Source organism: Panthera leo, chromosome A1, assembly GCF_018350215.1.
Source record: "Panthera leo isolate Ple1 chromosome A1, P.leo_Ple1_pat1.1, whole genome shotgun sequence".
Taxonomy (NCBI): Eukaryota; Metazoa; Chordata; class Mammalia; order Carnivora; family Felidae; genus Panthera; species Panthera leo.
In genome coordinates this window covers 19,149,079-19,159,934 of record NC_056679.1, presented here as the reverse complement: position 1 = coordinate 19,159,934, position 10,856 = coordinate 19,149,079, and the positions used below count along the sequence as shown (strand labels likewise).

The 10,856-nt window shown below is 42.3% G+C and overlaps 1 protein-coding gene across 1 annotated transcript in view; it reads left to right on the top strand.

Moving 5' to 3' along the window:
- The first annotated feature begins 1,090 nt into the window (after nucleotides 1–1,090).
- Nucleotides 1,091–10,856, top strand: part of VPS36 (vacuolar protein sorting 36 homolog) — a 30,252-nt gene continuing 20,486 nt past the window's right edge. Inside the window, exons 1-3 of the mRNA XM_042907263.1 lie at nucleotides 1,091–1,213; nucleotides 7,317–7,385; nucleotides 9,446–9,516. Coding sequence (XP_042763197.1) covers nucleotides 1,118–1,213; nucleotides 7,317–7,385; nucleotides 9,446–9,516 — 236 coding nt within the window. The 5' untranslated portion in view covers nucleotides 1,091–1,117. The remainder of the gene's footprint in view (nucleotides 1,214–7,316; nucleotides 7,386–9,445; nucleotides 9,517–10,856) is intronic.

Sequence of the window (10,856 nt, the reverse complement as noted above, 5' to 3'; positions counted from 1 at the left end):
TCTCCTTTTCTGTGCCTCTTCTTCTCCTGACCAGTTTAATTTGGTCTAAATTAATAATCCTATCCTCTTAAGTGGAGGCTGTCCAACTTCATATGGTGTTAGCCATTCTTCAGGACAAGGATTTTCTTTCGATTAAAAGGCATTGAGAAATAGCCTCATCAGTAAATGAAAAATAAAAGAATAAAATCACTATCAAGTAGCAAACATAACAAAAGTGATAACATCTAATATAGACAGAGCTACTTAGCCTGGGAAAAAGACCAATTTGCTGGTGGCACTGCATCCTGGTTAAATAAGTCCCCAATATGTAGCAAGCTAAAATTTGTGCAAACTCTTTAAAGCAATAATTCTATTTTGGAAAGACCCGCTAAGAAAATAATCCTAAAAGCCAAAAAATATATCAATTGTAGCACTACAAATAATGCAAAGTGTATAAATAAAAGGAAAGGGGTAGCGACAGAAGCCCTGCAGGTGGGAGCCGCCAGGGTTTGTGGGGACCAACGCACAGATAAATTATGGAAGATGTACACATTAAAATATCGTCTAGAGTAAACTCATGATACTGAAAATGTTTAAATGAAAATGATTTTTTTTTAAAAGCAGGCTCCACTCCAGTGTGGGACTTGCACTCACCACTCTGAGATCAAGAGTCACATGCTCTACCAACGGAGCTAGCCAGGCACCCCTAAATGAAAATGGTTTTAATGGGGAAAAAGGAGGGGGGGGGAACCAAGGTAGTACTTCCATACAGTGTGGAGAGAACAGTTCAGGCCACAAATCTTCATTTGGAAAGAAAAGTTCCAGTATTATTTACAGCCTTTTACGAACGTGGCAACATGCTGGGCAGTGACAAGAAAACGGCACAAATACAAGGGATAATGCACGATAAGGAAGTCCAAGCTGCGTCCTGGCCTCCCTTGCAAGACCCCGCCGGGCCACCGGCCGACTGACCGCCAGGGGGCGCTCCACGCACGACCCCAGGTTTCCCGGGCACGCTCCCTCCCTGCCCGCCTCCGCCCCGCCCGCCGCCAGGGGGCGCCGCAGGCTATTCAGCGCTGGGCTCGCGTCCCCGGAGCGCCGGCGCGGGCGAGCGGCGGAGGCCGGCCTGCCGGCGGCCATGGACCGCTTCGTGTGGACCAGCGGCCTCCTGGAGATCAACGAGACGCTGGTGATCCAGCAGCGCGGCGTGCGCATCTACGACGGCGAGGAGAAGGTAGAGGCGGCCTCGGGGACGGGTGCGCGGTCTGGCCAGCCTGAGGGGCCTCCGCCCGGGTGCCGGGTCCGCACGCCTCGGCGCTTGGGCGGCCGCGCTCAGGGAAGCGGCGGGGACGGCAGACGGCTTGGCCGGGTGCCTGCTCCTCGGGCCCGGATCCGGCGCGGTGACGGCGGGCCGCGCCGGGCCGGTGCCTCCTTTGTCCGGCTCGCTGGCCGGGGTGCCTCGCCGAGCCGGGTGCGGCCGGCGGGCGTGCGGTCTGCCCCAGCGAGCGGCGGGCAGTGACCCGCAGGGGTTTCTGAGAAGCGTGTCCGGGTCTCACTGGTCGCCTTTCCGCGCCCTCCCCCCCTTTTTTTTCTTCCTGGAATGACTTAAGGAAGGAGTCTTGAGCGTTTGTTTAGTGAAGTGATGTGGTAGGCCATGCCTTGTCACCCGGGCGCAAACCTTGGGAGAGGAGCTTGCGAATGGAGACAAGTGTTACTAGCCCGGCGTGAGCGTCTGGTGGAGACTTCCGTCCGACTGTTACCTCCCGGGGAACCGGCTCGGCTCAGCCCGGGCGGCGCCCCGCGGGAAGATCCGTACTCCAGACACGAGCGCTGGGGGGACAGGCTGCTTTACTCAGGAGGCAGGCGGCCTGGGAGGACGGTAGACTCACATCCCGAAGCCTATCCTCCCCGTCCGGGCGAAGCCAGAAGGATTTAAAGGGGCGGGGGGGGGGGGGGCGAGTAGGGGAGAGGGAGGGGTGCTCCGTGCAGGAGAAGCAGGTGCCCTGGCTTTGTCCCAGGTGGACGTGACCCTGAACAGACTTGCTGGCCTCAGCCGCAGCTGTTTGCCAATGCTGTCAGGCCGTATCTTCTGGGGAAGTTTGGTCCTGATCAGAAAAATGTTCAAAACCCGCTTATTCTAACCAGGATTTTTAGTTTCCAGAAGTTTTCACCTGCTCTCTCATCTTCTTTGTGGTGTTACTGATGAAACTTCCTTCCGTACTTTTGCATTTGTTCCTTGACCCATAGCTTTTCCTGGTCGGTGCTTGCAGAAGCTCGAGGCTTCCTTCCTCCTAGGTCATGGAGGGCAGGGGTTACCCAGCTGTCTACAGGCGCAGCTGACATGACACCGGACCCAGGTGCTCTGCCTCCCTGAGGGCATTTTCCACGTACTGTTTCCTCTCTTATCAAGGCAGGGTCTTTTTCTTAAATAACTTGCTTGGTTTTACTCCATTTCCTGCCTCAGCACTTTGGTTAACTTGATCGCAATTGGGTTTGCATCTCTTGGTCGGAGTGACAAGCTAAATGGTTTTTGAATGAAGGTTACACCCTTGGAACTGTTTTAAATAGGAAGCATGATCAACTTCAGCATTCAGAACTGAATGCTGACAATGATAGATTGGTCTTCAGAAACTCCCCTAAAGACAGTCCATGCTGGAAGTCACACTTTTGCAGAACACCACCCTCTGTTGTTGTATGTAACTCCAGTATGCAAATTAGGAGCATCTTGGCCGGCACATAATACAACCACGTCCGTTTAAGACCATAACAAGTCAAAACCATTAGGACCTGTATATGCAAAACCATTGCTCAATCAGTGAATTCTAGTGTTTCCTTTAAGGTTTTTGTTTTTGTTTTTGTTTTTGCCTATTTTAATGGACAAGTAGATATGGTTATCAGAGGATTAACAAAAAAAGTACTGGGAAGAATTTAGTTAAGATCCTTTGATCTCGTGGAGAATTCTTAACTGTTCTAAAGGCTGAGGGGTAGTGAGGGAGGAATGTAGGTGTCCTGAAATGGAAGCAGAGCTCTCAGACAAGCTTGCTCACCGCTGTGGTCCCTGAGCTGCATCCAATGAGTCACTTGCTGAGCTGTCCCCAGTGTGACTGAGGGCTAGACTGATTCCTAGGGGGAAGTCCCATGTCCTGGCTTCCTCCATCTGCTGGAAAGCTTCCAGACCTCATGCAGTCTGAAGACTCTAGGAAGCTCCTTATCAGCCTCCAGATCTGGTCAAGTTCCCTTTCAGTGTCTTTCCCTGGCTCCCTTGGGCTAGGACACTCCAGTCCAGACTGCTTAGCCTTCGTAGCTTTGCGTCCCAACACGTTCCTCAGGCAGGCATGCACGTGGCTGTCTCATAGGCCAGGTGGACGCTCCTGGAGGGCAGAAAGTGTGCCTTACTCATCCTTCTATCTTTTGGCTCATCGTGGGTGTGAAATACGTGGAAAAAAAAAAAGACCTGAATAATAGGAGTACCTACTATGTGCCAGGAGCTTTACGTACAATCTCATTTAATCCTATTACTGGGCATATGAGGTGAGTATTTTATGGATGAGAAAATAACTCTTAGAAAGTGACTTGCCCACAGAGTTGGTTATCAGGAGAGACAGGAGTTAAATCTCTGTTGATCAGACTCCCAAAGGCTCTGCTTGATTGACTGTGCTACAATGCTTTCACAAATGTAGCAGTCACCAGTGCCAGACTCTTTATGTAATGCTTAATATAGTGAATCCTCCCAAAGATGAGGGCACTCAGTTGACAGTTGAGAAAACTGTGACCCATCTGAGGTGACACATTTAGAGTAGACTGGGCTCTTCCCACCGCCCAAGCGTCTCTTGTGAATAAATGAGCACCTGCTTGTTTCTACAGGCACAGTTTTCATGGGCCCGTTATGACCACACAGTATGTTTTCTTAAGTAGCATAGACAGGTCATTTGTTTAAATTCACAAAAGCTTCTATAGCCTCAGCTAATTTAAATAATAATGAAAGCAGGTTAGTAGTGTATAAAGTGGCAAGTTGGCAACATATACTGGGAGACTTAGAAAATGTTTATTTTCTTCCAGCTAGCTGTTTGACTTTTAGGGATTTACCCTTGGGAAGTAATCAGAGATGCATAAACATATAATGAATGAGGATGCTCATCTCAGCACTATTATATATATTATATATTATTACGTATAGGGAAAATTGGAAGCAATCTCAGTGACCACCGTAGGGTTTTGTTAATTAAAATGGGATATGCCTTAATCAGCATGAGGAATTACTAATGAGAGGTTGCTAACTGAAAAAAGCTACTTATAAAACTACAAATATAATGGCTTCATTTTATTTAAAGATTATTTACACCTGCACACACATATACACACACACATACACACACCCTGGCTGGTATGATTATGAGTGATTTCATTTTCTTTTTTAGACTTCCATTTTTTTCTTCAAATTTTCTACACTGTATTACTTTTATAAAAGAAAAATGTTGACTAAAAACAAAACAAAACAGGGTAAGAGCTTGTCCAGCAAAAGCCTAAGTTACATCAACTTTGAAGTAGTTAAAATTGTTCTAGCTCTGAGTGGCTGGAGCAAACCAGCCTAAACTTGTCTATCAGGTTCAGCTCATAATCCCTTGGAATCCCTGAAGGGAACTATTACACAATTTCTTCACTTGGAGCATCAGCATTACATGCGCACATTGTTAATTGACACGGTAATGGAATATACTCTGCCTTCAGCTTTAACTTACATCCTTATGCTTGAATTTCAGTGAGAGAAAGTGCATCTGCTTAATCAGAACTGTTGTGCTGTAACGTAGCACCAGGTACTCAAGTTGATAAAGTACTTGCTTTTGGAAAAGGGAAATCTTACTCATTGACAAAAAAGAAGTTTTAAAAATCTCTTTTTTATGTGTATTTATTTTTGAGTGAGTGAGCGAGAGAGAGGAGAGGCAGAGGGTCCGAAGTGGGCTCTGCCCTGACGGCAGCAAGCCCGACGCGGGGCTCGAACTCAGTAATAGCTCATGCATGACCTGAGCCAAAATCATGAGTCAGATGCTTAACTGACTGAGCCACCCAGGTGCCCCTGTATTACAGTTTTTAAAAACATTTTTTTACATTTATATTTTGGGTAGGTGATACAATCCCATGACAAAAATTCAAAAACCACAAAAAGTATAAAGTTAAAAGTCTCCCTTTCACCTTTGTCTCTTTGTCACTCAGTTCCCCCTCAGAGGCTAACCAGTGCATCATTCTGGAGAGCTGTGCATATGTATCATGCATAGGTATTTGTATAAATTGTGTTTCCTTTTTTAAGATGTAAATTTGTAATATGCTCTGCATACAGAGTGTTGCATCTGGCTTTTTTCACTTCATCTGTGTGGAGAATTTACCATATTTCATCAATTCTAAATGTCCATTCCCCACCCCCCACCCCCCCCCCCCACACACACATTTTAACAACCAGAATCAGGATGCATTTCGTAATCAGTGGCATCTTAGATTTTATCAAATACTTTACTATGATAGAGCCTCCTGATTTCTTTGTAATCACTGAGTAGTAGTTCATTGTGTGGATGTATATTTCTCTGTTGATGGGCATTTAACTTATTTCCTATATTTTGCTTTTCACAAACAGCAATGAATAACCTAGTAGTGTATGATTATGCACGTGTGGATTCACCTGTAGATAAATTGGATCAAAGGATATGTGTATTTGTATTTTTGATAGATTAATCTATTGCCCTCAGTGGAGGTTGTCCCTCCCAACAAGGTGTGCAAGTGCTTATTTCGCTAACATTTCACTTGCACGGTGTTACCAAGCTTTTGGACCTCTGCCAATCTCCTGGATGGACTGCCCTCATGTTCTCTTAATTGGCTTTTTTCTTGTTATCTGCAAGGTTGGGCATCTATTAATGTGCTTAAGAGTCATTGTAGTTCCTTTTATATGAACTTTCTGTTAATAGTCTTTGCCCATTTCTCTGATGGATTACAGGCTATTTTTTAAAAGTGATTTGTAAGAGTACTTTATACGTTACAGAAATTAGCCCTTTGTCTCTGATGTGAGTTTCAGTTATTTTCCCCAGTCTGCCGTCTTCGCCTTGGTGTTTTTTTGCTACAAGGAATTTGTGTGCATGTGTGTGTGGAGTTCACTTTATAAATCTTTGCCTCTAATGCTAATGGGCTTAGTGTTTTCCTTAGAAAGACCTTCTCTTACATTATGTAAAAAATTCTCGGGGCGCCTGGGTGGCTCAGTCGGTTGAGCATCTGACTTCGGCTTAAGTCATGATCTTGCAGTACGTGAGTTTGAGCCCTGTGTCGGGCTCTGTGCTGACAGCTCAGAGCCTGGAGCCTGTTTTGGATTCTGTGTCTCCCTCTCTCTCTGCCCCTTCCCTGCTCATGCTCTGTCTCTCTCTGTCTCTCAAAAATGAATAAACGTTAAAAAAATTTTTTTTTTAATTCTCTCATTTTTTCTAGTGCTTTTATAATTTTTCTTTTTTTTAACTCTAATATTTGATCTAGAATTTAATTTGGTTAAGTATATTAGGTATAAATCCAACATTATCATTATTATTATTTTTTTTCTCTACTGGAGAACCCAGTTGTCCCAGTGTCATTGATTGAATCTCCAGCCACACTTATTTTTGTAGGTTTATGTCTATTTTCTTATTATTTAAAAATTATTTTAAAAAATTATATGAGTGTTATATACAAATTCAATCTCACGGTAAAAAATTCAATCAGTAATGAAATGGATAGTTTAAAAAAGGGGGCCTCTGCTTCTCTTCTTCCCATTTCCTCACACTTTTTTGAGATAATCATTGTTAACAGATCACTGAATATTCCATTTATATCTTTTTCTACTGTGTGTGTGTGTGTGTGTGGGTGTGTATGTGTGTGTAGACACATGCATATATCTCACATGAAGTTTGGGATATGGAGATTATTTCTGTCTGATTACATTATATGTAATAGGCTGTAAATTTCTTCTTTCCCCACTAACTCTGTCATATAGTTCTGTGATAGTCCATAGAGCTATACCTCATTCTTCCTAACCTCTGCTTGGATTCCACAGTATGAGTGTATCATACTTGATTTGACTACTACCCTATTGTTACTCATTTGGTTGTTTGCAATTTTTTCCTCATTTTATCAGGGCTGTATATATATATATGTATATATACAGCTTATGAAGCGTATAGCATTGCTTCTCTTTAATTTGTGGTAAGCCTAATTCTCAAATGTTTATTTATATGATTAACTTTTTTGTGTGTAATTTATGAGGAAGAAAATCTGGACTGCATTAAGTGATACATCGTTAATATTTTGTGATGATCTTGTCTTTCTAGATAAAATTTGATGCTGGGACGCTCCTTCTTAGTACACACCGACTAATTTGGAGAGATCAGAAAAATCATGTAAGATAAAGGTTTTTTGTTTTTTTTTTAATCTGTTGTAGGTTTTAAATCCCTGAAGTCTCTTTCTGTCTGTCTGTCTGTCTGTCAGAATTAAACAGATGCAATAAATTTCCATTTTCACGGGTGCCTGGGTGGCTCAGTTGGTTAAGTGTCCGACTTCGGCTCAGGTCATGATCTCACGGCTCATGAGTTGCAGCCCTGCGTCAGGCTCTCTGCTGACATCTCAGAGCCTGGAGTCTGCTTCGGATTCTGTGTCTCCCACTCTCTCTGCCCCTTCCCTGCTTGCTCTCTCTCTCTCTCTTTTTCTCTAAAATAAATAATAAAACATTAAAATTTTTTTTTAAATTTCTATTTTCACGATGTCAAGAAGTGTCTCATATGATCTCTCTGAATGGAGTGCAGATAGAGGCTGTCCTTCATTCAGCTCAGAAAAGCTATAGTTGCTAAACAGAGAGAGACTCATGGTCACTCCATTTTTAAACACCAGTCAGCCTACTGCATACCTGAATGTTCCGTGCGTAACGGCAGTATTTCTCCCACCTGTTGTCAGGGGTCCTCAAAACAAACTTCCTGACTGAGAATCTGGAGTATGGGTCTGCTGGGAAGTAGATACTTTAACCTAGATACTGATAAGAATGGCCTCAAAGTCATTCAGCAAGAGGAGAAACCTCCCTGTTTTTTCATTTCTAGGAAGAGAAAACAAGTTCCATGTATAAAGCTATTTTTATTCCAAAGAGCTTTAACTTGAAAGTGTGCGTGTGTGTATGTGCAAATTTCAGTGTTGCCAGTAAAATAAGCAATCTGTGTTATTTTCATAATTGCTGCCCCCCCACCATGACATTTTTATTTTATAGGCAAAGTATATACTGTACTGAGGCTCTTTAAAGGCCACTAACTATTGTAAAATCTGACTCTTTTTAGCCCCAAGAATCAATCTCCTTTCATGGGGATATTGACCTTGTTGGTAAGGCACACCCTAGAACTGTTAATGTTGTCTAATTCTTTTACTTTTTATTTATTTATTAAAAAAATTTTTTTTAATGTTTATTTTTGAGAGAGAGACAGAGCATGAGTGGGGAGGGACAGAGAGAGAGGGAGACACAGAACAGGTGTCTCACCCATATAGAACCACCCATATAGAACCACAGAATCACCCATATAGAATACTCCAGGTTTTGATTTACCTGTTCTGGGTTTTTTTTGTCTTCCCTATAAGAATATATATAAAAAGTTTTCATATAAGTAGTGCTTTTAAAAAGATGTACCTACTGTAAAAACAAAGGTAGATATAGTTTCTTTAAAAAAAAACTTTTTAATGTTTGTTTATTTTTGACACAGAGAGAGACAGAGTGTGAGTAGGGGAAGGGCAGAGAGAGAGGGAGACACAGGATCTGAAGCAGGCTCCAGGCTCTGAGCCCTCAGCACAGAGCCCGATGCAGGGCTCGAACCCACAAGCTGTGAGATCATGACCTGAGCCGAAGTTGGATGCTTAACCAACTGAGCCACCCAGGCGCCCCATTTAAAAAAAAAATTTTTTAATGTTTATTTATTTTTAAGACAGAGAGAGACAGAGCGTGAGTGGGGGAAGGGCAGAGAGAGAGGGAGAACAGTTTCTCTGCAACCTCTTGTGTTCTTCTATGCAGCAAAATGCCACCACAGTACTGTTTCATTCAGTTTTTCTTCAGTTTACTTAAGGACTAAATTCATATTATAATTTTTAAAATTGTTTTTATTATTAAGTACCTTAAAGGTATATGATGCTGTATTAAATGCTATAAAACAAGGATTTCTGATGAGTCTTTTTTTTTGTAATGTTTATTCTTGAGAGAGAGAGAGAGAGTGAGTGTGCAAGTGAAGGAGGGACAGGGAGAGAGAGGGAGACACAGAATCCGAAGCAGGCTCTAGGCTCTGAACTGTCAGCAGAGAGCCTGACCCGGTGCTCAAACTCACAAACGTGAGATCATGACCTGAGCCAAAGTTGGACGCTTAACTGACTGAGCCATCCAGGTACCCCCTCTGATGAGTCTGAAGAGTCATATTTTCTGTTGATTTCCTCCTAGGAGTGCTGCATGGCCATTCCTCTTTCCCAGATTGTGTTCATTGAAGAACAGGCAGCTGGAATTGGGAAAAGGTGAGGTGTTATATACTGCAGTCTTTTTCACAAAAAACATTCCAGTCAAGCTATTATTATTAGCCTGGTAGATATATTGCTGTGCCATGACTTCATATGTGGGAGTGAACCTAATGATTGTGGTTTGGGGCTTTGTAAATAGTGGTCATTGGTCAGGAGCTCCCCTAAGAAGGTGTTTTCCTACATTAAACTCATGGGTAAATGGAAGTCATTCTTAAAGCACAAATCAAGTACCAAGGTTTGCTATATAATATCCTTGGATCAAAATAAATCAATGTCAGCCAGCTGTCACTGCATGTATTTCCACAAACATTTGCTTTTGCACCTCTGTGTATGTAGTACTTAAAATCAGAAAGGACTCATCTGAGAAAAATGACTGACTTTACTTCACTTTCTTTTAAAAAAAATTTTTTTAATGTTTATTGATTTTTGAGAGAGACAGAGAGCCAGAGTGGGGGAGGGGCAGAGAGAGAAAGAGAGGGAGACATAGAATCCAAAACAGGCTCCAGGCTCTGAGCTGTCAGTACAGAGCCCCATGCGGGGCTCAAACGAGCAGCGAGATCATGACCTAGGCCAGAGTTGGACACTTAACCAACTGAGCCACCCAGGCGCCCCTTACTCCCATTTCTAGTTGATCAATTAAGTTTCTCCACTTTGACTTTTTCACATATAGAAAGTATCATAGAAGTATCATAATAGTATCACAGAATAGAAGTATCATAATAGTTATTGTCAAAAATGGGACATTTATAAAAGTAATAGGGGGTGCTGTTTATAATTGGACCAAGGAAGCATAAAATGGGGACTGTTTTAAGCAAACTGGGACATGTGATCACCCTGATTTAAAGTCAAATGTTCAAATGTTTCTGTTTAATCAAGTACATAAAAAATTCTGGGCTTATTTTTTCAGTACATGTAATTGAGGGCAGTTATGAACAAATATTGCTGATAACTTTTTTTTTTCCATGTGGGCCCATCTTGAGCATTAGTATAGTTAACTTCAGTAGAGGTTAAATGGATGTTGAACTCCACTAGAAATGCAATGTGTCCCTTAATTATAATGTAGCTAGCATGAAAGATTGCTTATTTGACATAAAAGAAATTGACCAACATTTCAAAAAGATTAATAAAGGCATAGATTTTTAGAGTAGGCTATTTGTCTAATTTCTGTTTTTCCCCTCGTCATTTGTCTCCATCTCTTTAAGTTCTTTTTTTTTCAAATGGAGGTATAATTACATATAGCATTGTATGACTTTTAGGTGTACAACATAATGATTCAATGTTTGTATGTATTACTTTTTTTAAGTTCTACAAAGTAAAACTTTAAGGTGTTCCAGATC